Source organism: Microchirus variegatus (genome assembly GCF_963457635.1).
Source record: "Microchirus variegatus genome assembly, chromosome: 16".
In the NCBI taxonomy this organism is placed as follows: domain Eukaryota; kingdom Metazoa; phylum Chordata; class Actinopteri; order Pleuronectiformes; family Soleidae; genus Microchirus; species Microchirus variegatus.
The window spans coordinates 2,320,522-2,348,397 of NC_139817.1; the positions used below are offsets into that span (position 1 = coordinate 2,320,522).

Here is a 27,876-nt window from a genome sequence, read left to right on the forward strand (position 1 = left end):
TGTGAGACACCGACACGGAGTTTAGCCCCAGACGCAAGTGATCCAGCCCCGCACAGCCCCCGCCGGGATGGACGCGGGCTCCGCGTGAACACGCACCGCAGGCGACGCCGCCGTCGAGGCTTCTTTGTATTTCCCACACGCTTTTTTTTGCTCCTCCGGTGCGCCAGGATTCGGCTGCACGGCCATGGGATCGGGCCGCTGAGCGGAGCGCGGCGGCAGGGCCGAGAGAACTGGGAAGATGGGTGTCGCGCTGCGGACTCTGTTGTTGTGTAGTTTTTGTTTCGTCGTTCGAGGTGAGTTCGTCTCTCTGGAGCTTTTCTCTCTTTTCCCCCTACGCTCGCTTCGCTGCTTGTATCTGCGGGGGACGTTAAACTGGTGTTTAAACAGCGGGGGGATTGTTATTTTAGCGGTGCATAGTCGGGAGCTGTGTCCGGGCCCTCCGCTCCCGAGCTGTGGTTCCCCGGAGCAGAGCTAACGTTAGCTTAGCTTCCCAGGCTTCTCCCGATGCTGGAGCTCCGGGGAATGAAAACAGAAACGACCCAGCGTTCGCTAACTTATCCCGGGCAGTAACCACAACCCGCGTGTCCCCTCTGCATTACCCGGGTTTGTGTGTTTTAAACCGGGGTTGTTGTTGTTTTTTCTTCCCCAACCACCACCGAGCTCCCGGGTGTTAGCCGCTGCTGCTAACTTTGGCTTGAGTTACTCAATCGGGCTTTGAAACCTTAGAAGCTCGGTTAGCAACAGTTAGCATCACATGCTAATGTACGCAGGTCAGCTAGCACAAATTAAAAACATGACATTTTTAAAGAGTAAAAACGCTTCTATATACGTTATTAAACATTTGCTCCACTTAAAAATACACATAAATTACATTTAAAATAAGATACGACGTTATCAGAACAATATAAACAACAGGTTTACTCTCAACAATACACTTAAATATGTTAAGAACTATGTTTTTAACACGATATATGGACATTTTCATTCAAATATACTGAAATATTAACTATACTTACTAAGTCATGTGTAATGTCTGATAATTCTTTCATGCAAACGTGCTTTTAAACTCACTACACATGGTTTATTTGACCAATATTGTATTATTAAATCAGTAAATATCATTACAAATCATACATAATCTGATAAAACTCATGCTACACGACTAATATTAAATTAGGAGATTATATTAATGAATCTGCTGCGATTCAAAACATCCTGTTTTCCTTTTATTTTGGTGAGAACTTTTTTTGTTTGTTGACAAAACTGCCAAGAAAATGTCAACTCGTCATCATTGTGTATTGATGAAACATTGATTATTGTCTGCTCTGATCAGTTTTACCATGAATACAAATATTTAAAACTCGAGATGTTCAAAAAGTAAAAGACTAATGTTTAAGAAGCTGAAATTGTTTGTTTTAATTGTGTTTAACAAACGTTATACACAATTAAAGAGACGTTGTTTTGATTTTACAGCTTCTAAAATGTGAATATTCATTAATTAATCCGTCTTGTACTCGATTGGTCCACAAAATGTATGGATTTTACAAGAATTTTCACTTTTAACAAGCTGAAAAATAAGAAAACCTTAAATTTAAACATTCAAACCAATTAATCGATGATCAAAATAGTTTACGGTTGATTTAGTAATGGATTAATAATCGAATAGTAGTTGCATAGTAGCTGCAGTCCTGATTAGTAATCATTTATTTTGAGACGTTTAGGACAGATTTTGTAGCTTCTTAAAAGGAAATATTTGCTACTTTAATGATTTGTACCTCATCGGCCCATAAAATGTCAGATATATTGAGAATTTTCGCATTCAAGAAGCTGAAAAATCAGTAATTAAATCTCAAAACCGATCGAAACGGTGATCAAAATAGTTGACGAATGATTTAGTCATGGATTAATGACCTAATAATCGCTGCAGCCCTGATTTGTTATCAGCAAACAGTAAGATTTTATACGATAAAAAGGTTTTAGTGACATGAAAAACAAAAATAAGACGCAAAATAATTATAAATCGATTGCTGGATTATTGTCAATTATTTTGAGACAATTTGGAGTTTTTTAGCTTAAATGTGAATATTTTCTGTGTTTTTCATCATTAAAACCGACTCGTTTTGGTTTGAGAACGTCATTATTGACATTTTATGGACCAAATAACTCTTAAATGAACCAAAAAACCGACCCTCGGTCTCTGACCCTCGGTCTCTGTCCCGCAGCCGTGCCGCTGCTGCTGTATGCTAACCGCCGGGATCTGTGTCTGGTGGACGCGGCTCACGACAAGGCCAACGCCACGGTGGTGGTGGGCGGGCTGGAGGACGCCGCCGCCGTGGACTACGTCTACGCCGAGGGCCTGATTTACTGGAGCGACGTGAGCGAGGAGGCCATCAAGCGCACCGTCTTCAACCAGTCGGGCGCCAGCTCGGCGCAGACGGTGGTGCCGGGCCTGGCGTCGCCCGACGGACTGGCGTGCGACTGGCTGGCGAGGAAACTTTACTGGACCGACTCGGACACCAACCGCATCGAGGTGTCGGAGCTGGACGGGACGCTGAGGAAGGTTCTGTTCTGGCAGGAGCTGGACCAGCCCAGAGCCATCGCCCTGGACCCAGAACGAGGGTGAGGAACAATTCCCATAATGCACTGTGGTCCCCGACACCCCGAACAAGTGTAAAACATTCATTTAAAGGGATAATTTGTGCTGTGAGCGCCCCCTGCAGATAACCTGGCTTTCCATGTAAAATATTAGGTATATTATATTATATTATTGTTATTATATTGTTTTTCTCGCTGTTAGACGGACTTTTCCTCCTGGAAATTTATGCTTGTGTCACTTTATAAACATCTCACTCTTCCCACACCAAACTCCATTGGAAAAAACCATAGATTTTAGCTCATATTCAGCGTAGATCAGGTTTAAGTGGCTGCACTGTAGCTTAAAAAGAGGCTCATATAATAAAATGTCAATAAGTTCAATTCTGGTATATCTGAAGAACATTTTTATGTGTTTATATCACTATTGGGCATCTTTTTGTAGCAAGAAACTGAAGTTTTTAAACCGGTCCAAACTTCCCACACCAAACTCCATTGAGAAAATCATAGATTTTTAGCATAGTTCAGGTTTAAGTGGCTGCACTGTAGCTTAAAAAGAGGCTCATATAATAAAATGTCATTTAGTTCAATTCTGCAATATTTAAAGAACATGTTTGTGTGTTCATCTCACCCTTAAGCATCATTTTATGACAAGAAACTGAAGTTTTTAAACAGCTCCAAACGTCTCACACCAAACTCCATTGAGAAAACTATCGATTTTAGCTCAAATTTAGCATAGTTCAGGTTAAAGTGGCTGCACTGTAGCTTAAAAAGATGCTCATATAATAAAATGTTAATTAGTTCAATTCTGCTATATCTAAAGAACATGTTTACATTTTTATCTCACTATAAGGCGTCATCTTATAACAAGAAAATGACGTTTTTTAAACCGCTAGCTCGCCCCACACCAAACTCCATTGAGAAAAACATTGATTTTAGCTCATATTTAGCGTAGTTCAGGTTTAAGTGGCAGCATCATGAATTAACAAAAAGCCTCAGCTAACAAAATGTCAATTAGTTAAATTCGGCTCTACCAGAAGTACATGTTCATGTGTTTATCACTCTGTTGGGAGTCATTTTGCCAATAGGAAACTGAAGATTTAAAAATTCTGTAGAGAAAATCAGGGATTTAAGCTTGCAGGGGACACTCGTGTGGTCACTTTATATCGTTGAATTTCACTCTGGACTTTGGTGCAGGGAGAGCAAGCGGTTTTTTTTTTACGTAAAAGTTTGGTTTGTTCCATTGGCGACTCAAAGAAAACACACACACACACATCCATTAGGACTGAGATGAAAGAGGGTCCGTTAATGTATTCATTAGTTTTATTTAAATGTCGTCGTCGTCTCTTGTTTCTATTCATGGAAAACTCTTCCTCTTTAACTGTTTGATCGTCACGGAGATTAAAGTCACGCCGACGACGCCGTCGTCACACTTTACAAAGTAAAAGCCTGTGTCTGTATATAAACCAGGGTCTGGTGTGTGTGTGTGTGTGTGTGTGTGAGGACAGGTACATCACGTCCTCATTAGCATGCGCTAACGCTAATGTTTTGCATACGTTCCACTTTGCCGTCGTTGTTTTGTGGGGTGCTGTTGTTGTTGTTGTTGTTGTTGTTGTTGTTGCCATGGCAACAGTTTTGTTTTCCCAGCAGCCAGCGAGGCAGGCGGAAAAAAACACGGCAACGGCAGCGACAAGCTAGCTACGTCCTCTGTGTCGAGATGCCCAAGGGAAGGGGTCTGTTTCTGTCGATAGTTTGTTTACGTGCACTTTTTATATGAAGTTGTACCTGGGGAAATATTGATCGTCAACGTTAAAATACCAAGATAAAAATGTATTGTTGATGCTATGATGAGAAAAACGCCTCTGATACGGCAGGAAAATGCTGTTATTTTCATTTTCAATCAATAGAGAAAGTGTTCAGTCCACTTTATAGAGGAAAAAGCTAAAAAATGTTCACCGGCGTCTTCCAAAACCCCAGAATAATGTCTGATTTTGTCCTAAAAACAGCTTTAATGCATATTTTCTGTCATATAAATATAACAGCATATTCTAGTGGCTGCACTGAGTAACTGCAGTTTTAAAGCTAGCTGCAAGGAAGCGATTTCCATGAGAAATAAATCCGATTTGTGGCTTTTTAAAATAACAGGGATTATTTATCGAGTCGGCTAATTATCGGGCAAACCTTGCCGAGTCGCTACAGCTTTATATTTTATGGGCAAGTTGTTGAATAGTTAAGTTTATAACCTGTTTTTATTTTGAAAAAATTATGTATATAATTGCAGTGTAGATCGTCGAGCGAGAGACATTAGTGTTGTTCAATAACTGCAAATTAATAAATATTATTTGATTAATTTTGTAATCGGTTAATCTGTCTTCTACTTGTTTAGTCTGTAAAATGTTGAAAATTGTTGTTGTTGTTTCGTAGAAACCAGAAAATATTCAGATTTAAGAAGCCGAAAAGTCAGAAAATGTGTGTTTAATGATTGAAAAAAATTATTCAAACTGATAAAAAAAAATAAAAAAATTAATTGGAGTTAAGGTTACAGAACATTTACAAGAATTAAAACAACTTTCTGCTGATTTTTCAGCTTCTTAAATGTGACTATTTCCTGTTTTCTTTGCTCTGTTTGACAAAGAAAGCATCAAAACGTAGTCATTTTTTCAACATTTTCGGGACCGAACGTCGTCGCTGAATGGAGGAAATAACCATTAGTTAATTCGTTTTTTGGCAGATGGATGAATCTAATTGTCCTGTGGGTGCTAACGGGGGTTTTACCTTAAGTGTTGTGATGTTTGTGTGAACGAATCGCTGCGTCAGCGTGACGTCAGCGTGACGTCGGCGGACGCCGACGGTGACGACGATCAGAATGTGGTTTCCCCGCTCCCTGATTCTTCGAAAACACAGAATTAAGACGCCAAAACGCAGTTTAAATGCGCGTACGTTAATGTCCTACATCTGTGTTTTAACGTAAAAATCTAAAGTATAAGATGCAGGGTTTGTGCGCGACACACACACACAGAAACACAACGCGTGGCGTCTCTCCACATATTTTCAGAGTGTAGTCAGGTTCAAGTCTGAGAGGAACTGGTTTCTCCAAAAAAACCGAGGCAGGAACGCAGAGCTGGACCGGGTTCAACTGCGATGATTAATGCATCAGGTACCAAACACAAAGACGCTCTTGTGGCGAGGGGATGGATGTGTTGTGTGCACGCCATTTCTTTCTCTCTCTCTCTCCCCCTCTAAACTGTTTGTGCAGAGAGAGAGAGAGAGAGAGAGAGAGGAGGTGAAATCATATCTGCATCATATCCATACTCTGTTTGCTTTGTTTGCACTGAAACCCTAACCGGGGCCGCTGCGTTTAAAGGCCGTTGGAGTTTGTAGCTCCTGGGCAGAATATCAGTTTAGCTTTTGTGTCGTCGTGTGAATGGGATTAGGCGCAGAGGCCTCGCTGCTGCTGCTGCTGCTGCTGCTGCTGCTGCTGCTGCTGCTGCTGCTGCTGCTGCTGCGTTTGTGGGTCATTAGCTTTCAGGTTTCTTCCCTGGATTCAACCTGTTTTAAAGTCTCACCTTTGTTAACCATTCAGCGTAGTTTGGCTTTAAGCTGCTGCAACAAAAGCCTAATGAAGACGAATAAAATGTCAATTATTTCAGGTCAACAATACCAGAAGAACATGTTTATGTGTTTATCTCGCTGTTGGGCGTCATTTTAAAGCAAGAAACTGTAGTTCTTAAACCTCTCGCTCTCCCCACACCAAACTCCATTGAAAAAATTATCGATTTTTAGCTTAAATTCAGCGTAGTTCAGGTTTAAGTGGCTGCACCATGGCTTAACAAGACCCTCACCTTATAAAATGTCAATTAGTTTAATTCAGCACTACCTGAAGTACATGTTTACGTGTTTATCTCACTGTTAGGTGTCATTTTATAACAAGAAACTGAAGTTTTTAAACCTCTCGCTCTCCTCGCACCAAACTCCATAGAGAAAGTCATCGATTTTAGCTTAAATACAACGTAGTTCAGGTTTAAGTGGCTGCACCATGGCTTAACACAAGCTTCACCTTATAAAATGTCAATTTGTTTAATTCGTCTATACTTAAATACATGTTTACATACTTATAGTACTCTTAGGCATCATTTTCGTGGAGGTTTGTAAACCGTTCGCTCTCCCAACACCAAACTCCATAGAGAAAATCATCGATTTTAGCTTAAATACAACGTAGTTCAGGTTTAAGTGGCTGCACCATGGCTTAACACAAGCTTCACCTTATAAAATGTCAATTTGTTTAATTCGGCACTACCTGAAGTACATGTTTACGTGTTTATCTCACTGTTAGGTGTCATTTTATAACAAGAAACTGAAGTTTTTAAACCGCTCGCTCTCCTCACACCAAACTCCATAGAGAAAATGGTCGATTTTAGCTCACAGTAACTGCTGGTGTGCTGCTGCCTCGTGTGGTCAGTTTGTGTCACTGCGGTAAATCCGAACAAAGTATTTTAAACACAGAATATTTTAAAAACAAAATAACACATTTAACTTAGTGATTTAGGCAGCAGTGGATCAATAACTCCTGTGTGCTTTGATGCTAAAATTGCCGATTTTCTCTATGGGGTTTGGTGCAGGGAGAGTGAGTGGTGTTTTTAAACTCAAACGCAGAGCGTGCAGCACTTCCTGAAGTCTCCAGGGTCATGTGTGTGTAACTATAGCAACAGTGATGTGTTTTTAACATTAAATCATTTTTAGTGGAGTTTGAGTTGAGGTTCAGTCCACAGTTCCTGTGGGGGGGGGGGGCGTGGGGGAGGGTTGATGGAGTGTGTTTGGGGGGTGGGGGGTTCAGGGGTGGAGGGGTCCAGCTGTGATGATAATTAAGACAAACAAAGTGAAGAATTAGCCGCACGGTGGTCAAGCGGACCGTCGTCCTGTCGCTGAGAGGAAACGGTCGTTATGTTCCTACGATCACAGCTGGAAGACGACATTTAACTTTGATTGTTGTCTTTGTCCCAGTTTACACGCTGTAGTGGGGCAGTCCACCCCCCGCTTTGTTAGCATGTTGAGTTTTCCTAACATCCATGCACTTAAGAATACCCAATTCTTGCTAAAGTTGTGCTAATCTGACGTTAAGAAATTAGATTTTGTCCAATTTCTCCATCTCTGATTCAACGTTAAGCTAGTTAAGCTAGGCTCTGTGTCAACCCCTATCTAGCTATTGGCCAACTTCCTGTCCTTTACTACCGTTAGCATTCTCCTCCCTAATGGTGCGTTCCAGTTAGGTTGGAAGTCAGAACTCACTATCTCCGAGTTGACCGAGTTACGGTTGAAAAAAACGAGCCATTAGCCATTGTTAGCAATTGCTCTACTTTATTTTGTGCACATAACCGGCCATATTGGAGTCCGATATCGGGCTAGGTGAGATTGCGCGGACATATCGGGTTGGAAATCGGACTTGAGAGGGTGTTCCAGTTGAACTCGGAAAAAATTCCGACTGCAACTGGAACGCCCCATATATCACCTTTTGTCCTCTGATTCAACGTTAAGCTAGGGTTTGGGTCAACCTCTAGCGAGTGTTTGGCTAACTTCCTGTCATTTACTACTGTTAGCATTCTTTTCCCTAATGGTGCGTTCCAGTTAGGTCGGAAGTCAGAACTTGGGAGTGACTTTACCTCCGAGTTGACCGAGTTGCGGTTGAAAAAAAATGAGCCGTTAGCCATTGTTAGCAGTTGCTCTAATTTATTTTGCGCACACAAACATCGTAGCAACACATCCGCGTATAGAAAATGTACACAGCTTCGTTTACAACTCGCTTAACGTGGAACAGAAAGAGCGCAATTAATAGCAAAAATATTCACTGTTGATTGGAGCGGCGGCCATATTGGAGTCCCATGTTGGGCTAGGTGAGTTTGCGCGGACGTATCGGGTTGGAAATCAGACATGAGAGGGTGTTCCAGTTGAACTCGGAAGTTCCGACTCCGATATCACTTTACGAAAACATTTGGTCAAGTGCTAATCTGACTTTAAGAAATTTGATGTTGCTTGTTTGGCTCAAACTCTAGCTAGCTTTTGAATTACTTCCTGTCCTTTACTACCGTTAGCATTCTCTTCCCTTATGGTGCGTTCCAGTTAGGTCGGAAGTCAGAACTTGGGAGTGACTTCACCTCCCATTAACGCAGATTAAACCAAAGTAGATCTGCGTAAAAATTTTACGGGTTTAATGGTCATAGTTTGTGATTAATAACGCGTTAAATCCGTCCTCTTTCAGGTACATGTACTGGACCGACTGGGGCGAGGTGCCGAAGATCGAGAGGGCGGGAATGGACGGCACCAACCGATCCATGATCATCGACAAAGACATTTATTGGCCCAACGGTTTGACGCTGGATTACGGCCTGGAGAAACTCTACTGGGCCGACGCCAAACACAACTTCATCCACCGGTCAAGCCTGGACGGATCCAACAGGTACGAAAAATCTGTGACACCGTAAGACGACGCAGGTGTGATGGTGCGTTCAAGGACTCGGGGAACATGTAGGACGTCCTGAAACTGAATTTCAGCAGTTTTATCTTTTTTTCTGATTTAGTTCTACTTTTTGATCACTGTTTAGCTTCCGCTGTTACAACTACAACTTCACTTCCTGTGGATTTTTCACACTGAAATCAAAAGTGTTCAAAAGAAACCTAAAAATTATCAAAAAAATTGACCATACACTAATATTTATGATATAACAGATTTGTAGAGACATAATATTGATTATTATGTCGTTGAACATGACCTTTTTTTAGTTTGTAGTGCAAAAAAAACCCAGAAAATTCCCATTTAAGATGATGAAAATTCTGGAAAATTGTGTTTATTTTTATTTTTTTTAATCACTCAATCTGATGTAATCAATTGTCAATAATTACACAAGATTTAATTTTTTATACAACTGATTTAATTGCAGTTATTGATCACTGTTTTACGTCCTCCATTGAAACTCATTCACTTCCTGTTGATGTTTCACACTAAAAGCTGCCTTTATGGCGTGCTTTTGTTGTGAAGGATTGGCAGGAAGTGTTCAAAAAAACATACAAATAATAATAATAATACACTTATATTTATGATATGACAGACTTGTAGTGTGATGGATTTATTGTGATGTCACAAGAAATGATGACAATTCATATCATTGTAATCATTTTCAAAGTAAAATTTTGTCAACAAACCAAAATGTAACGTTTTTGTGATTTTTTATTTTTATTTTATGGAGCAAAGAAAGAAGAAAATATTCACATTTAAGACGCTGAAAATGAGTTCAAATGTACGAAGTGATGAATATATGAGTGGAAACGTTGCGTTCACTGACCCCTTGTGTTTCTGTGTGTTTTCAGGGAGGTGGTGGTGAAGGGCGAGCTGCCTCACCCGTTCGCCCTGACCCTCTACGAGGACACGCTCTTCTGGACCGACTGGAACACCCACTCCATTCACTCGTGTCGCAAGCAGAGCGGCGGCGAGCAGCGCGTGGTCCACTCGGACATCTTCTCGCCCATGGACATCCACGTCTTCAGCGCCAAGAGACAGCCCGCCTGTGAGTGTCTCACCCCTGTGTGTCCTCCACGTTTTCATGTTTATTTAATTCAGATTTTAATGTTTTGATTCATAACGTTTGTGTTTGTGTCGCAGTGAACAGTCCGTGCACGCTGAACAACGACGGATGTTCTCACCTCTGCCTGCTGTCGCCCAACAAGCCTCACTATCAGTGCGCCTGTCCAACGGGAGTCCAGCTGCTGGAGGACGGGAAGACCTGCAGAGACGGTGAGTGATGTGGGGTTTCCTGGTTTTAAAGTCTGTTGCATTGAAGAAATTAGTGAAATGCCCCCAGGTTAAAAATCGAGATGTTTGTAAGCCATATCTCCTGGCTTTATCTTGTAAGCAAGATATTGCAATATATGTTGATATCAAACGATATGAATTGAAGATTCAAGCTTCAAATCTCACTAAGAACAGTTTAAGCTAGGTAGTTAATACTGGTTAACCATTGGACAAAATTTGAAGAATAATCACAAATAAATGCTAACGGGAGCTTCAATTTGTTGTCGTTTAGGTGATAACCCTGAGTGATGTCCCGACGTAGATTTGCGATGTCCTAACGGCTCGCGCCGTCCGAGACGTTGAGTCTGAAGGCGCAGTTATTTTCCGACGAACTTTAGAGATTGTATTTATATATTTTTTGTTTTTTTTATGAAAAAAATTTGCAAAAAGTTTTTTCAAAATTTTTTGGGAAAAAGTTTTTTCAAAATTTTGGGGGAAAACGTTTTTTGAAAAAGAATTTTTGGGGAAAAAGTATTTTGAAAAAAAAAGTTTGAAAAAGTATTTTGAAAAAAAAAAGTTTGAAAAAGTTTTTTGAAAAAAAATTGGGAAAAGTATTTTGGAAAAAAATTGGAAAAAGTATTTTGGAAAAACATTTTTGGGAAAAGTTTTTTTTTTTTCAATTTTTGGAAACGTTTTTTGAAAAATAATTTTGGGAAAAGTTATTTGAAAAAAAATTTGGGGAAGGTTTTTTGAAAAAAAGAATTGGGAAAAGTTCTTTGAAAAACAATTTTGGGAAAAGTTTTTTTAAAAACAATTTTGGGGAACAGTTTTCCCGACGATAGATCCGCGATGTCCTCACATCAGCGAGTTTTGCAGAGACGCCGTGGTCCTCGTCGTCCGAGACGTTGAACTTTAAGGCGTAATTATTTGCCGGCGTGGTTTAACTTTAGAGATCGTATTTATACACAGACTCTGGACCTCGCGGGTTTGAACCTCGACGTTCAAACTGGAAAAGCGTCCGTCTGTCCGAGTCTAAACCAAACAAAACTGTGTGTGTTTACTCTGCGGCCACGGCGAACAAAAGCAACAAATGAGAGAAGTTTAAACGTCCTGGAGCTAGCGCTGCGGCTTGTGTGTGTGTGTGTGTGTGTGTGTGTGTGTGGAGGGGGGAGGGGCGCGGCTGCAGTGCAACAATAACCTTCAGGTCAGTCCGTGGCCACGTTTCACTGCAGCAGAAAAACACAGAGGCTCCAGTGAAACAGTCAGAGCTCAGCAGTGAAAGGAGCCATTGTCTGCGGCGAAAGGTCACGTGACCGCGTCCTTTCACAAAAGCCGCTCCACCTTCGCCGCTCTGTCACTCTGCAGCCGACCGTCACCCGAGCAAAAAAATGTAAATAACAGAGGAGCGGCAGAGGCGGAGAGGAGGAGGAGGGGGAGGGGCTGGCGTTCACACAGCTCTGGTGATGGAGCGGGGATCGCCATGGCAACCGCAGGTCGACACCTTTCTCAGCCGACGACAACAACAAGATGCTGGTTTTAGAATGAGAGTAAAAGGCTAATGGGGTTTGGTGCCAGTGCTGCACACACACACACACACACACACACGCACACTAATGAATCCAATGTGGCTGTTTTTTGGGGCTGAATTCTTCTGTTTTTCCCTCTTTTTCTCTCTCTCGCTCTGAAAATAACAGATATTCTCCAATAACTCCCTTCCCATTTTCGCTGACGCACGTCACAAGCAGATCTGGAACCTCTTATGTTTCCACTCTAAACAGTCCAGATCCTCCCGCTTCAATTTCACTCGCTGAAAAAAAAAAAAAAAAAAAAACCAGATTCCAACTTATAGATCTTTGTCCTGGTTTAATCCGTAGCAGCAGCAGCAGCAGAGCAAGATCCAGCAAAAACACTTTAAAAAGTTCACCTGTTAAAATCTGTATCAGGTTTAGTCTTTAATATCTTTTTTACCACTTTTCAAACAGGAAAATTAGCTGTTTTTGTCACTTTGTAAACCGCTCACTCTCCCGCACCAAACCCCATAGAGAAAAACGTCGATTTTTATATCACAGCAAACGGGAGTTGTTGATCCACTGCTGCCTCCATCGCTAAGTTTAAGTTGCTTGAAAACCTTTCTTTAGATTTATCTCAGTGACACAAAGTGACCACACGAGGCAGCAGTAGACTAGCACCTCTTGTGTCCCCATTGGCTAAAATCACAGATTTTCTCTATGGGGTTTGGTGTGGGAGAGTGAGTGGTTTACATAGTATTAATAAACACAATCTATTATAGTATATAATATCTTAAGAACATGTTTACATCTTGATCTCACTGTTGGACTTTTTTTTTTTAATTTTCTTTGGAAAAAGTTTTTTGAAAAAAAAATGTGGAAAAAGTTTTTGGGAAAAAGTTTTTGGGAAAAATTTTGTAAAGTTTTTGGGGAAAAAAATTTGGGAAACATTTTGGAAAAAGTTTTTTTTTAAAGTTTTTGGGGAAAAAAAAATTTGTAAAAAGTTTTTGGGGAAAAAAAATTTGTAAAAAGTTTTTGGGGAAAAAAATTTTGTAAAAAGTTTTTGGGAAAAATTTTGTAAAAAGTTTTTGGGAAAAATTTAGGAAAAAGTTTTTGGGAAAAATTTAGGAAAAAGTTTTTGGGAAAAATTTAGGAAAAAGTTATTTTGAACTAAGTGTAAATGTCCCTCGCGGGCTAAAAACGCTACTTTTCTCTATGGGGTTTGGTACTGGAGAAGTGACCTCAAACGTCGGTTTCCTGTTTGTGAAGTCGCTCTTCACAGCGACAAAAAGCAGTGAACACATTCTTATATAGTAGATGCATATACATTTAGCATCTAGCTAACACTTTTCTTTGTTGCCCCTGTTTGTGGAGTTTTGGCTCCTGATACGATAAAGAGTTGTAGAATGAGAACACTCGTGGTTGTAAATCACTGACGGTAGCTTTAATTACCCTGCTCCGCCCCCCCTTCCTCCAGGTGCGACTCAGGTGTTGCTGCTGGCGCGGCGTACCGACCTGCGGCGCATCTCCCTGGACATGCCGGACTTCACCGACATCATCCTGCAGGTGGACGACATCCGCCACGCCATCGCCATCGACTACGACCCGGTGGACGGCCACATCTACTGGACGGACGACGACGTCAAGGCCATCCGCCGCTCGCTGCTGGACGGCAGCGAGGCCGAGTTCGTGGTCACGTCGCAGGTCAACCACCCGGACGGCATCGCGGTGGACTGGATCGCCCGCAACCTGTACTGGACCGACACGGGCACGGACCGCATCGAGGTGACCCGCCTCAACGGGACCATGCGCAAGATCCTGATCTCGGAGGACCTGGACGAGCCCAGGGCCATCGTCCTGGACCCTGTGGCCGGGTAAGTTTGTCTTAATTGCGACATTTCCCATCATGCACTTGGGTTAATGAGTTAAATTGACAATGAAAACAATTGTTTCGCCATTGTTTGGTGCGTTCGTTGACGCAAATGAGACGCAGTTGCCATGGCGATGTGTTGACTGACATCTGCTGGTCCACCCGCGCAGGTACATGTACTGGACGGACTGGGGGGAGTTGCCGAAGATCGAGCGGGCGGATCTGGACGGACTGGAGCGCGTGGTGATGGTCAACACGTCGCTCGGCTGGCCCAACGGCCTCGCGTTGGACTACGACGAACGCAAGATCTACTGGGGGGACGCCAAGACGGACAAGATCGAGGTCAGTGTGGTGCTGGATCTGTAAAATGTGTCCAAATAAGAACGTGAGGTTGATTTTATGTAGCGTGACGTCACTTCCTTCGGATCACTTCCTCTTTGACTTCAAAATAAAACTCCTGAAACGCAACAAGAGGCTGTCAGGGTGGGACAAACAGAAAACTTGTTGGACACGTGTCCAATAGAGGCCGCTGTGTCGCGTCTCCATCTTTCTGTCTTTATCTCAGTGTCCATCCCTGTCTCTTGTCTCTCTTATCTCCATCTCATTGTCCTTGTCCTTCATGTCTCTGTCTCTCTGAACTCTTTTGTCTCTCCTATCTCCATGTCCTTGTCCCTCATGTCTCTGTCTCCATGTATTCTTTTCTTTCTGTATATTTTTTGTCTCTCTTGTCTTTCTCTGGACTCTTTTGTCTCTTGTCTCTCTTATCTCCATCTCATTGTCCTTGTCCCTCATGTGTCTCTGTCTCTCTGGATTCTTTCTTTTCTGTCTCTCCTTCATCTATATTTGTTGTGTCTTTTTTCTCTTGTCTTTCTCTGGACTCTTTTGTCTCTTGTCCCTCACACGTCTATTGTCTCTCTCATCTCCATCTCATTGTCCTTGTCCTTCATGTCTCTGTCTCTCTGGATTGTTTCCATGTCTGTCTCTCCTTCTATATTCTATGTCTCTTTTGTCTCCTGTCTCTCTTATCTCCATCTCATTGTCCTTGTCCTTCATGTCTCTGTCTCTCTGAACTCTTTTGTCTCTCCTATCTCCATGTCCTTGTCCCTCATGTCTCTGTCTCCATGTATTCTTTTCTTTCTGTATATTTTTTGTCTCTCTTGTCTTTCTCTGGACTCTTTTGTCTCTTGTCTCTCTTATCTCCATCTCATTGTCCTTGTCCCTCATGTGTCTCTGTCTCTCTGGATTCTTTCTTTTCTGTCTCTCCTTCATCTATATTTGTTGTGTCTTTTTTCTCTTGTCTTTCTCTGGACTCTTTTGTCTCTTGTCCCTCACACGTCTATTGTCTCTCTCATCTCCATCTCATTGTCCTTGTCCTTCATGTCTCTGTCTCTCTGGATTGTTTCCATGTCTGTCTCTCCTTCTATATTCTATGTCTCTTTTGTCTCCTGTCTCTCTTATCTCCATCTCTTTGTCCTTGTGTCCTCATGTGTCTCTGTATTCTTTTGTTTTTGTATATTCCTTGTGTCTCTTTTGTCTTTCTCTGGACTCTCTTGTCTCTCTTATCTCCGTCTCATTGTCCCTCATGTCTCTTGTCTCTCTCATCTCCATCTCATTGTCCATTTCCTTCATGTCTTTGTCTCTCTGGACTCTTTCATGTCTGTCTCTCCTTCTATATTTTGTGCTTCTCTTTTGTCTCTCGTCTTTCACTGGACTATTTCCACTCTTGTCTCTCTTATCTCCATCTCATTGTGTGTCTCTGTATTCTGTTGTTTCTGTATATTTCTTGTGTCTCTTGTCTCTCTTATCTCCATCTCACTGTCCTCGTCCTTCAATGTCTCTCTGGATTCTTTCATATCTGTCTCTCCTTCTATATTTTTGTCTCTTGTCTTTCTCTGGACTCTCTTGTCTCTCTTATCTCCATCTCATTGTCCCTCATGTGTCTCTTGTCTCTTCGTATTCTTTTGTTTCCGTATATTTCTTGTGTCCCGTCCCGTCTCTGTTACCAATCACGTCCTCCTAAGTGAGGGGGTTGTTGGTGTTGGTGTTGACAGTCGTCCTCCTCCTCCTGCGTGAGAAAACATGGCCGTGATGGAGTTCGCTCTCGTCCCCTGTGGTCAGCGTCCTCACGCCATCGTCCTGGCCGACCCCACGTGAACCTTCCATCGCTGTTTCTTCTCTCGCCCAGACTCCCTGGATCTGTTGTCGGGGTAGTGAGGGGCCTCCTCCTCCTCCCCCGTCCTCCTCCTCCCCCGTCCTCCTCCCCCTCAGGTTCCTCAGAGGACCCAGTTTCTGCGGCTGCTCCCACATCTGCTTCTAATTGCGGGCGAGCGCTGCAGCTGCGGTCAGCTCTGTTTAGAATAGACCAGAATCTGAGACCAGAATCTGAGACCATCACCGCAGAGCGGTCACCAGTCCTGAACCAGAGGAGGAGGAGGAGGAGAGACCAGGATGGAAACTACATTTATATTTATATACTGTGTGTGTGTGTGTGTGTGTGTGTGTGTGTTAAAGCGGAGGATGTTTTCAAACATGGCAGCCGGCCACGCTGGGGGCTGTTCTGGGATCAGCGAATGGCGTCGCTCCACGCTGTGTTGATGAGTTCAGGGACCGTGAGCAGTTCACTGACCTCAGTTTTCTCTTCTTTCCTTGGATTCCTGACATTTCTTCACTCTGGAAGTTTCTGTGCGAGTTTCAGATTGATACCAGTTGAATCATTTACACGTCCACAACACAATTATCCCTCCGCACACATTTCCGAGCGTCCACGGCGCGACGTAGCTTCAGGGTCGCGTGACCTCCGACCCCTCGCTCTCTCTCTCTCTGCTTCCCGTCTCGCGTCACAGTCTCGTTCGGGGTGGATTTGTTTAAACTGACTCCAGCTCCGACGTCATCGCGGCTCTGAGAGGAGGAAGAGCGGAAATGTGGCGTCCACATGTTCGCCGCCGTTTGTTTGCTGCAGCTGTTGCTTCTAATTAGCGGCTCTTCTGAGGGAGCTAGCTAACGTTTCTCTGCTGTGTGTGTGTGTGTGTGTGTGTGTGTGAAAAGGTGATGGACATGGACGGCACGGGTCGACGGGTGCTGGTGGAGGACAAGCTTCACCACATCTTCGGCTTCACGCTGCTCGACGACTACATCTACTGGACGGACTGGCAGCGGCGCAGCATCGAGCGCGTGCACAAGCACACGGCGGAGCGCGAGTTCATCATCGACCAGCTGCCCGACCTCATGGGCCTGAAGGCCACCAACGTGCACAAGTACTCTGGTGAGATTAGGTCACGCCCACTTTTGGTTTACTCGATGTGACGTCGTTCAGTTTAGCATAAAAGTAGATGTGAGTTCCTGTTTCGCAATTTTAGCTATTTAACCCTTTGAACCTTGTTAAGAAAATGTCGTAAAATTTGCAAGTTTCAGACTTCTGGGAAAAGAAAAAAAATTAGGGGGGATTATATATATTTTTTTTATTTAAATTTTAGACGGCAAAACATTTTTTTTCGAAATGTCTGGAAAAATACGGTTTTGAAAAATTTTGAAAAAAAAATTTGAATCAATTTTTTTTCAAAAGAAGATTTGAATCAATTTTTTTTGAAAAAAGATTTTGAGGAATTTTGAAAGAAATTTAAACATTTTGACAAGAAATTACAAAATTTATAATTTTTTTGGACTTTGACAAATATTTGACTTTTTTTTGTCAAATTTTGAATAGGAAGGAAACGACAGGAAACAACAATGAACATTTCATGGACCAAACATGAATAAATCAAGAGAATGATCCACAGTTTAATTATTTACTAATCCTTAATCATCCCAAGTAACAAACTGACTCACTGTGTCGTGACGTTATGGCCATTATTCTGTACGCACTCTGACACGTCGTGTTTTTCCCGTCACCTCAGGTACAAACGCGTGTGCGGAGAATAACGGCGGCTGCAGCCACCTGTGCCTCTTCAAACCTGTGGGCGTTCAGTGCAGCTGTCCCATCGGCCTGGAGCTCATCGCAGACATGCGAACCTGCATCGTTCCCGAGGCGTTCCTGCTCTTCTCCCGACATACAGACATCCGCCGCATCTCCCTGGAAACCAACAACAACAACGTGGCCATCCCGCTCACCGGCGTCAAGGAGGCGTCGGCGCTCGACTTTGACGTCACCGACAACCGCATCTACTGGACCGACATCACGCTGAAGGTGAGGGTGGAGCTTCTTCTTCCTCTTTTTTCCTTCTTCTTGTTCCTCTGAAATTTTGAGGAATTTACATTTTTGGAGAAATGTTGGACAAATTTTGAGAAATGTTGGACAAATTTTGAGAAATGTTGGACAAATTTTGAGAAATTTTGGACAAATTTTGAGAAATTTTGGACAAATTTTGAGAAATTTGACACATTTTGAGAAATTTTGGACACATTTTGAGAAATTTTGGACAAATTTTGAGAAATTTTGGACAAATTTTGAGAAATTTTGGACAAATTTTGAGAAATTATGGACACATTTTGAGAAATTTGTTAAATTTCTTGGAAAAAATTCAAAAATGTTTTTCAAAATATTTTTTGCAAAATTCTTCAAAGTAATTTTTTAGAAAATATTTTTTTCAACATTTTTTTTTTAATTATGAAAAAAATACCTTTTCTGGGAAACAAGAATTGAAGGGAAAAAGCAACTTTTTTGGAAAAGAACATTTTTATATTTTTTTTGCAGACCATCAGCCGCGCCTTCATGAACGGCAGCGCTCTGGAGCACGTGGTGGAGTTCGGCCTGGATTACCCAGAAGGCATGGCGGTGGACTGGCTGGGGAAGAACCTGTACTGGGCCGACACGGGCACCAACCGCATCGAGGTGGCCAAGCTGGACGGACAGCACCGGCAGGTCCTGGTCTGGAAGGACCTGGACAGTCCTCGAGCTCTGGCTCTGGATCCTGCAGAGGGGTGAGGACTCTTGTCATGGAGTTAAAGATCTTTGTGTGCGAGAGATAAAGCGAGCTTCACTCTGACTGCTCCCTCTCTCTCTCTCTCTCTCTCTCTGTGTGTCATCACAGGTACATGTACTGGACCGAGTGGGGCGGGAAGCCCAAGATCGACCGCGCGGCGATGGACGGCACGGGTCGCAACACTCTGGTCGCAGACGTGGGCCGAGCTAACGGGCTAACCATCGACTACGCCGAGCGCCGCCTCTACTGGACCGACCTGGACACGACGCTCATCGAGTCGTGCAACATGCTCGGTAACTTAGGAAAAATGTTCTTCTGAATCTTTTTTTTTTTTACTAAATAAACCTCAGTCAGGTCTGATTGATAGTTTTGCCTGACAGTCGGTTTTAACGCATTATCCTTCCAGGGCTGGAGCGCGAGGTCATCGCCGACGACCTCCCTCACCCGTTCGGCCTGACCCAGTACCAGGACTACATCTACTGGACGGACTGGAGCCAGCGCAGCATCGAGCGCGCCAACAAGACCAGCGGGCAGAACCGCACCGTCATCCAGGGACACCTGGACTACGTCATGGACATCCTGGTGTTCCACTCGTCGCGGCAGGGCGGCTGGAACGCGTGCGCCGCCACCAACGGCCACTGCTCGCACCTGTGCCTCGCCGTCCCCGTCAACAGCTTTGTGTGCGGCTGCCCCGCCCACTTTTCCCTCAACTACGACAACAAGACGTGCAGCGGTGAGTGACGCACACGCCGCCACAGGTTCCCGTTTAAATGAAAAAATTATTTTTGCCAAAATTGCTTTTAATTTTTTCGAGAAATATTTATATTTCGAATTTTTCAACAAATTTTATTTATTTATTTTTTAAACTACATTTTTTTGAAAAAATATAAAAAATAAAATACATTTTTTGAAAAAGAAATTGAAAAATAAGTTATATCAGATGATCAGATATCAGACATATTTTATTTGACTGTTTTGTCAGATTTTGAATTTTTCTTTTTTTTACATTTTAGTCAAATTTTGAACATTTCTTTTGGATTTTTTTGTGAAATTTTGGACAAAATGTTGGTTTTTTACTGTTTTGGTAAAATTTTCGACAAAATGTTTTTTTTACTTTTTTGGTCAAATTTTCGACAAATTTTTTTTTTTTAACTTTAATGTAAAATTTTGGACGACATACTAAAGTATCACTTTTTTCTGTCAAATTTTAGACAATTTTATTTTTTGCTTTTGTCAAATTTTGGACAAAAATTCATTTTTTTTTTTCACTTGTCAAATTTTTAGACGACATACTTACCTATGACTTTTGTCAAATTTTGGACACATTTTGTATTTGACAGTTTTGTCATATTTAAAAAAAAAAAAAAAAAAAAACATTTTAGTCAAATTTTGGACTTATTACTTTTTGACTTTTTTTGTCAAATTTTGGACAATTTTTTTTTTTTTACTTTTTTGGTCAAATTTTCTACTTTTTTTTTTTTTCTTTTTTGTCAAATTTTGGATAAGGGTCCAAGACTTCCCGTTTCCTCAGCGAAACTATTGTTAAAACGTCATTTTATTTCTTCACCGTCCTCAGCTCCGACGTCGTTCCTGCTCTTCAGCCAGAAGACGGCGATAAACCGCATGGTCATCGACGAGCAGCAGAGTCCTGACATCATCCTGCCCATCCACGGCCTCAGGAACGTCCGCGCCATCGACTACGACCCGCTGGACAAACAGCTCTACTGGATCGACTGCAAGCAGAACGTCATCCGCCGGGCGCAGGAGGACGGCAACCAGGTGAGCGTCCGTCACCGTCTCTGTTTGTTTGTTAGCGTTTGAATCTCCCGCCGCCGCAGCTGCCACTTTAACCTCACAACCTCTTTCTCTGACTCCGCCCACACAGAGCATGACGGTGGTGGGGAGCGTTCAAGGCGGACCCAACCAGGGGCTGCAGCTCTACGACCTGAGCATCGACATCTACAACCGCTTCATCTACTGGACCAGCGAGGTCACCAACGACATCAACGTGACGCGCATCGACGGCAGCAGGGTGGGCGTGGTCCTGCGCAACGACCACGACAGGCCGCGCGCCATCGTGGTCAATCCGGAGCGAGGGTGAGTTGGCGTTTTAATCTGGTTCTCAATTGAGCGAGGCAAAAACAGTCGGAACTTCCGTGATCACGTGACCTCGGCCTCTTACAGGTACATGTACTTCACCAACCTGCTGGAGCGCTCGCCGAGGATCGAGCGGGCGGCGCTGGACGGCACCGAGCGCGAGGTCCTGTTCTTCAGCGGCCTGGGGAAACCCGTGGCGCTCGCCATCGACAACGAGGTGGGGAAGCTGTTCTGGGTCGACTCGGACCTGCGGCGCATCGAGAGCAGCGACCTCTCCGGTGAGTACAGAGTCGTCGGGGGAGGAAGTATCAGGAAAACAGGAAGTGATAGAATTGGTCAAATAATGTTTTTGAGACCAAATACTTGGATTTAGAGCAAACGTATCAAGAGATTTCTCTTGAAATTCTGAATAAGGATGAAAGTTTTGTGTTGAGCATGTTGATATTTACCAGTGTACTGGATATCAGACATTTTTTACTGTACAGTCGCAGAGAAATTTCAAGTTAAAAGTCCCATATTCTCACTTTTTTTTAAAATTGGCAAATTTGAGATTTAATAAAAACAAAAACTTTCATAAGTTCTGACCAGGACGTGCTAGGTTGAGTTCAGGACATCTATGACTACTAGCATACTACAAATCAGACGTTTTCACTGTACTGTGTTAGAGAAATTTCAAGTTAAAAGTCCCATATTCTCACTTTTTTTTAAAAATTGGCAAATTTGAGATTGAATAAAAACAGAAACTTTCATAAGTTCTGACCAGGACTAACTCGGTTTAGTTCAGGATATCAATGACTACTAGCATACTACAAATCAGATGTTTTTACTGTACAGTTTTAGAGAAATTTCAAGTTAAAAGTCCCATATTGGCAGTTTTTAATCGAAACAATTAGCAAATTTGAGATTTCATAAAAACAGAAACTTTCATAAGACCTGACCAGGACGCACTAGGTTGAGTTCAGGACATTTATGACTACTAGCATACTACAAATCAGACGTTTTCACTGTACTGTTAGAGAAATTTCAAGTTAAAAGTCCCATATTCTCACTTTTTAAAAAATTGGCAAATTTGAGATTTCATAAAAACAGAAACTTTCATAAGTTCTGACCAGGACTAACTAGGTTGAGTTCAGGACATCTATGACTACTAGCATACTACAAATCAGACGTTTTCACTCTACTGTGTTAGAGAAATTTCAAATTAAAAGTCCCCATATTCATACTTTTTAGTCACAAAATGATCAAATTTGAGATTTTATCAAAACTACATTTTCACAAGTTCTGACCAGGACTGAAAATATGCATCACCGAAGTAAATACAAACATTTATACGTCTTTATCTCACTGTTAGAAAGACTTTCCAACAGGAAACTGAAGTTTGAAAACCACTCACTCTCCCACACCAAACCCCATAGACAAAAATCAGTGATTTTAGCTCACGGGGACACAGGAGCTGCTGGTCTACTGCTGCCTCGTGTGGTCCCTTTGTGTCACTGAGGTTAATCTGAACGACGGATTTCAAAAGCCGAATTCAACATAATAAGACATTTGAACTCAGTGATGGACACAGCAGTGGATCAACAACTCCCTGTGTGCTGTGATGTAAAATAGTTGATTTTCTCTATGGGGTTTGGTGTGGGAGAGTGAGTGGTGTACAAACTTGAGTTTCCTGCCTGTCATTGTTGTGTCACGTCTTATTGTGTGATGTCGCTGACCTCAGTGTGTCACTGTCGTCCTCCTCCTCTTCCTCCCCCCCCCTCCAGTCTCTCTCACCCTCTTTTGTGTTGCCTTTGTTCCTGCAAGTTTTTTGCCCTACAACCTTGTTTTTTTTGTTTTTGTTTCCCCCGGTACCTTCTTTTTTTAAAAAACAACAACAATAACAACAAACCAGGAGCCAATCGCATCGTGATCGCCGACTCCAACATCCTGCAGCCGGTCGGCCTCACCGTGTTCGGGAACCACCTGTACTGGATCGACAAGCAGCTGCAGATGATCGAGCGCATCGACAAGACCACGCGCGAGGGGCGGACCAAGATCCAGGCGCGCATCGCGTACCTGAGCGACATCCACGCCGTCCACGAGCTCGACATGAGGGAGTACAGTGAGTAAACAAATACGTTTTGCGTGATTTTGATTTGTTGGATAATTTGAGTTCTGTAAGTTTGAAGAGCTCACCTGTGGCTAATGCTAAGCTAACTTTGGTCATTGTATCGATTTGAGTTATGCGAGTAAGAACGACTCACCTTTGGCTAATGCTAAGCTAACATTGTTCATGGTATCAATTTGAGTTCTGTAAGTTTGAAGAGCTCACCTGTGGCTAATGCTAAGCTAACTTTTGTCATTGTATCGATTTGAGTTATGCGAGTAAGAACGACTCACCTTTGGCTAATGCTAAGCTAACTTTGGTCATTGTATCGATTTGAGTTATGCGAGTAAGAACGACTCACCTGTGGCTAATGTTAAGCTAACTTTGTTCATGGTATCGATTTGAGTTCTGTGAGTAAGAACGACTCACCTGTGGCTAGTGCTAGGCTAACTTTGTTCACGCTATCAATTTGAGTTATACGAGTAAGAATGACTCACCTTTGGCTAATGCTAAGCTAACATTGTTCATGGTATCAATTTGAGTTCCGTGAGTAAGAACGACTCATCTTTGGCTAATGCTAAACTATCATTGTTCATGGTATCAATTTGAGTTCCGTGAGTAAGAACGACTCATCTTTGGCTAATGCTAAGCTAACATTGTTCATGGTATCAATTTGAGTTCCGTGAGTAAGAACGACTCACCTTTGGCTAATGCTAAGCTAACTTTGTCCATGGTATCAATTTTGAGTGCTGTTAGTGAGAAGTACTCACCTGTGGCTAATGCTAAGCTAAAAAAAAATTCACGATATCAATTTGAGTTCCGTGAGTACTCACCTGTGGCTAATGCTCAGCTAACTTTGTTCATGGTATTAATTTGAGTTCCGTGAGTAAGAACGACTCACCTTTGGCTAATGCTAAGCTAACTTTGTCCATGGTATCAATTTTGAGTTCTGTTAGTGAGAAGTACTCACCTGTGGCTAATGCTAAGGTTACTTTGTTCATGGTTTCAATGTGAGTTCTGTTAGTGAGAAGTACTCACCTGTGGCTAATGCTAAGCTAAAAAATATTCACGGTATCAATTTGAGTTCCGTGAGTACTCACCTGTGGCTAATGCTAAACTAACTTTGTTCATGGTATCAATTTGAGTTGCGTGAGTAAGAAGTACTCACCTGTGGCTAATGCTAAGCTAACTGTCCACGGTATCAATTTGATACAGGGAAAATGTCCTGACCCCTGACCTTTGTCGCCCTCCAGGTAAACATCCGTGTACGTGGGATAACGGCGGCTGCTCCCACATCTGCATCGTGAAAGGCGACGGGACGACGCGCTGCTCGTGTCCCGTCCACCTGGTCCTGATGCAGGACGAGCTCTCCTGTGGAGGTGAGCGAATCGATCGCACCCGCGCGGCTCAAACGACCTCGTATCTCTGAACTCTGTCGGAGCTAACGTGCTAATCTCACCATCGTCTTTGTTCCCTCAGAGCCGCCCACGTGTTCCCCGGAGCAGTTCGCCTGCACGTCCGGCGAGGTCGACTGCATCCCGCACGCGTGGCGCTGCGACGGCTACGCGGAGTGCGACGACAAAAGCGACGAGGAGAACTGTCCCGTGTGCTCGGAGCTGGAGTTCCAGTGCGACAGCCTGCAGTGCATCGACCAGAGCCTGCGCTGCAACGGCGACTTCAACTGTCAGGATCGTTCGGACGAGAGCAAGTGTGAAGGTGTGACAGGTAACAGACGCGCACGGGACGAGTTCTTAACGCCAATCCAGGCGGTTCTCGTCCGGTTTTTGATTGAGTTAAAATGTGGAAATAAAAACAACACAATTCAAAGGCTACAATCTTATTTTTGACTGTTAAAAATCATCTTTAGTAACATTTTATCAGTGTATTAATATGTTGAGTCGAGCTTGTGTCAAAACAGCTAGCTAAGTTGACTCATTAGCAATAAGTCAGTGAAGCAGATGATCATGCTCAGGTGCAAGATAGTTAGCCTTAGTCAGGGAAGCACAGGTGTGAGATAGTTGGCCTGTTAGCGTCGGTCAGTGACGAACAGGTGAAAATAGTAAGCCTGTTAGCATCAGTCAGGGAAGCACAGGTGCGAGACAGTTAGCATGTTGGCATCGGTCAGTAAAGCATAGGTGCGGGGTAAGGGTAAGTAGCCCATAGCCTGTTAGCATCAGTCAGGGAAGCACAGGTGTGAGATAGTTAGCCTGTTGGTGTCGGTCAGTTAAAGTGCAGGTGCGAGATAGTTAGCCTGTTAGCATCAGTAAGTGGAGCACAGAGCGAGCTTCGGCTCACAACATAACGTCAGAAAAACTAGCTGCCGGCTAGCAAGCTATATGTATATATCTAATGTTTTAAGACGGACTTAGCTGCTCGTTAGCTGCTGAGGAAATCTGGACTTTAGAGGACAAAAATGGCTAGTTAGCATTGTAAGCGGTTGTTAACAGTTTAAATGTATTTAAACGTGAAGCAAACATTAGAAAACTTTATTACAACTGTACTTTATTGACAAGTTTATCTATGATCGTTTATTTATTGGACAAACGTTTGCTGACGATGTTGTTTTTGTTTGTTTGTCGTCCCTCAGTGCGATGTCCTCTGGACCAGTTCACCTGCGCTAACGGTCAGTGCATCGGCAAACACAAGAAGTGCGACAACAACATGGACTGTTCCGACAACTCGGACGAACTCGGCTGCTGTGAGTCTGCGAACCCCTGCGTCCTCACGCACGCTAATTTTTTTTAATCGCCATGCGGTGCTAACGTCTCTTCTTTTTCTTCTTCTGTGGTTTCAGTTCCCACCGAGGAGCCGCCTCCTCCGCCCAACACCACCATCGGCTCCATCGTGGCCGTGGTCATGGCGCTGTTCGTGGTCGGCGCCGTGTACTTCGTGTGTCAGCGCGTCCTCTGTCCGCAGATGAAGGACGACGGCGAGACGGTCACCAACGACTTCGTGGTCCACGGGCCGTCGTCGGTGCCGCTGGGATACGTGCCGCACCCGAGCTCGCTGTCCAGCTCGCTGCCCGGTCAGGCGCCAAAAAAATGTTTCAAAATAAAACTGTGTGATGTCGTCGCCGTCTCCGCCGCTAACGTTTGTTTTTTTTGTGTTTGCTAACATCCTCAGGAATGTCCAGAGGGAAGTCTGTGATTGGCTCGCTCAGCATCATGGGCGGGAGCAGCGGGCCGCCGTACGACCGCGCCCACGTCACCGGGGCGTCGTCCAGCAGCTCGTCGAGTACGAAGGGGACGTACTTTCCGCCGGTGAGAGAGGGAGGGGCCAAGAAAGGGGGCGGGGAGATGTGTCAAGTTTACAATAATCGATAGTTATTTTCTGAAAGAATCGCATTGAGTTCAGGGACAATTGGAAAGTCTTGCTCGTATATTATGCTACTATGTTGTATTTTATGCAAATACGTTGTATTTTATGCTAATTTGTTGTATTTTATGTTAGGTATACAAGTAAGATAAGTCGGTCCTTTATTTGTCCCACAACGGGAAAAAAAATAAAAATAATACAAATACGTTATATATCTATGTTTAGCTAGCTTACGTGTTTATTTGTTTGTTTGTTTTGTTTTGCGTTTCAGATCCTGAACCCTCCTCCGTCTCCGGCCACCGTGCGTTCTCAGTACACGCTGGAGTTCGGTTACTCGTCCAACAGTCCGTCGACTCACAGATCGTACAGGTGAGCGTTCTCGAAGACGTCGTGTTTACGAACGTGCTGCGTTCAAAGTTGGCTATCGGCGTGATATTGGTTAAAAAAAAACAAAATCAGAAAGAGAGAAGAGAGTAAGAAGTACTCACCTGTGGCTAATGCTAAGCTTACTTTGTTCATGGTATCAATTTGAATTCTTTCTCACTTGTGGCCTATGCTAAGCTAACTTTGTTCATGGTATCAATTTGAGTTCCATGAGTAAGAACGACTCACCTGTGGCTAATGCTAAGCTAACTTTGTTCATGGTATCAATTTGAGTTCTTACTCACCTGTGGCTAATGCTAAGCTTACTTTGTTCATGGTATCAATTTGATTTCCGTGAGTAAGAACAACTCACCTGTGGCTAATGCTAAGCTTACTTTGTTCCTGGTATCAATTTGAGTTCTTACTCACCTGTGGCTTATGCTAAGCTAAGTTTGTTCATGGTATCAATTTGATTTCCGTGAGTAAGAACGACTCACCTGTGGCTAATGCTAAGCTAACTTTGTTCATGGTATCAATTTGAGTTCTTACACACCTGTGGCTTATGCTAAGCTAACTTTGTTCATGGTATCAATTTGATTTCCGTGAGTAAGAACTCCTCACCTGTGGCTAATGCTAAGCTAACTTTGTTCATGGTATCAATTTGAGTTTTTTCTCACCTGTGGCTTATGCTAAGCTAACTTTGTTCGTGGTATCAATTTGAGTTCCGTGAGTAAGAACGACTCACCTGTGGCTAATGCTATGCTAACTTTGTTCATGGTATCAATTTGAGTTCTTACTCACCTGTGGCTTATGCTAAGCTAACTTTGTTCGTGGTATCAATTTGAGTTCCGTGAGTAAGAATGACTCGCCTGTGGCTAATGCTAAGCTAACAATATTCTAACACAGTTAAATTTGAATGTCCTCGTCTCTCTCGCAGCTACCGGCCTTACACCTACCGCCACTTTGCCCCGCCCACCACCCCCTGCAGCACCGACGTGTGCGACAGCGACTACACGCCGGGACGCCGGGCGCCGCCCAAGTCCGGCGCCAAGGGCTACACCAGCGACCTCAACTACGACTCGGAGCCTTTCCCGCCGCCGCCGACGCCGCGCAGCCAATACCTGTCGGCGGAGGAGAACTGCGAGAGCTGCCCGCCGTCGCCTTACACCGAGCGCAGCTACTCCCACCACCTCTACCCGCCGCCGCCGTCGCCCTGCACGGACTCCTCGTGAGCCGCCCCCCCACGCTCTCTGCCCCGCCCCCCTCACTGCTCCTCCACACAGCTCCGCCCCCTCACTGTAAATAGCAATTGTGCATATATGAGGCTAAAAACGGGAACGAGAGAC

General features: G+C 43.5%; 1 protein-coding gene across 6 annotated transcripts; it reads left to right on the forward strand.

Annotated features, from left to right (window-relative positions):
* Positions 1 to 79: 79 nt before the first annotated feature.
* Positions 80 to 27,762, forward strand: lrp6 (low density lipoprotein receptor-related protein 6; the record flags this gene model as incomplete). 6 transcript variants are annotated; one of them, XM_083902518.1, is made up of 22 exons in its annotated part: positions 80 to 293; positions 2,223 to 2,619; positions 9,952 to 10,148; positions 10,244 to 10,375; positions 13,358 to 13,754; positions 13,921 to 14,092; positions 16,796 to 17,012; positions 17,644 to 17,933; positions 18,441 to 18,667; positions 18,778 to 18,962; positions 19,076 to 19,402; positions 20,246 to 20,448; positions 20,555 to 20,766; positions 20,854 to 21,044; positions 22,658 to 22,867; positions 24,106 to 24,231; positions 24,332 to 24,568; positions 25,440 to 25,550; positions 25,647 to 25,877; positions 25,976 to 26,112; positions 26,439 to 26,536; positions 27,468 to 27,762. In XM_083902518.1, the coding sequence occupies exons 1-22, from the start codon at positions 239 to 241 to the stop codon at positions 27,760 to 27,762; spliced, it is 4,647 nt and encodes a 1,548-aa protein (XP_083758644.1). In that variant the 5' UTR covers positions 80 to 238. The 6 variants fall into 6 exon arrangements, with proteins under 6 accessions (XP_083758644.1, XP_083758641.1, XP_083758642.1 ...); XM_083902515.1 differs by lacking the exons at positions 80 to 293; positions 2,223 to 2,619 and adding an exon at positions 8,846 to 9,043 and having other exon boundaries at positions 20,854 to 21,089; XM_083902516.1 differs by lacking the exons at positions 80 to 293; positions 2,223 to 2,619 and adding an exon at positions 8,846 to 9,043.
* Positions 27,763 to 27,876: the final 114 nt, after the last annotated feature.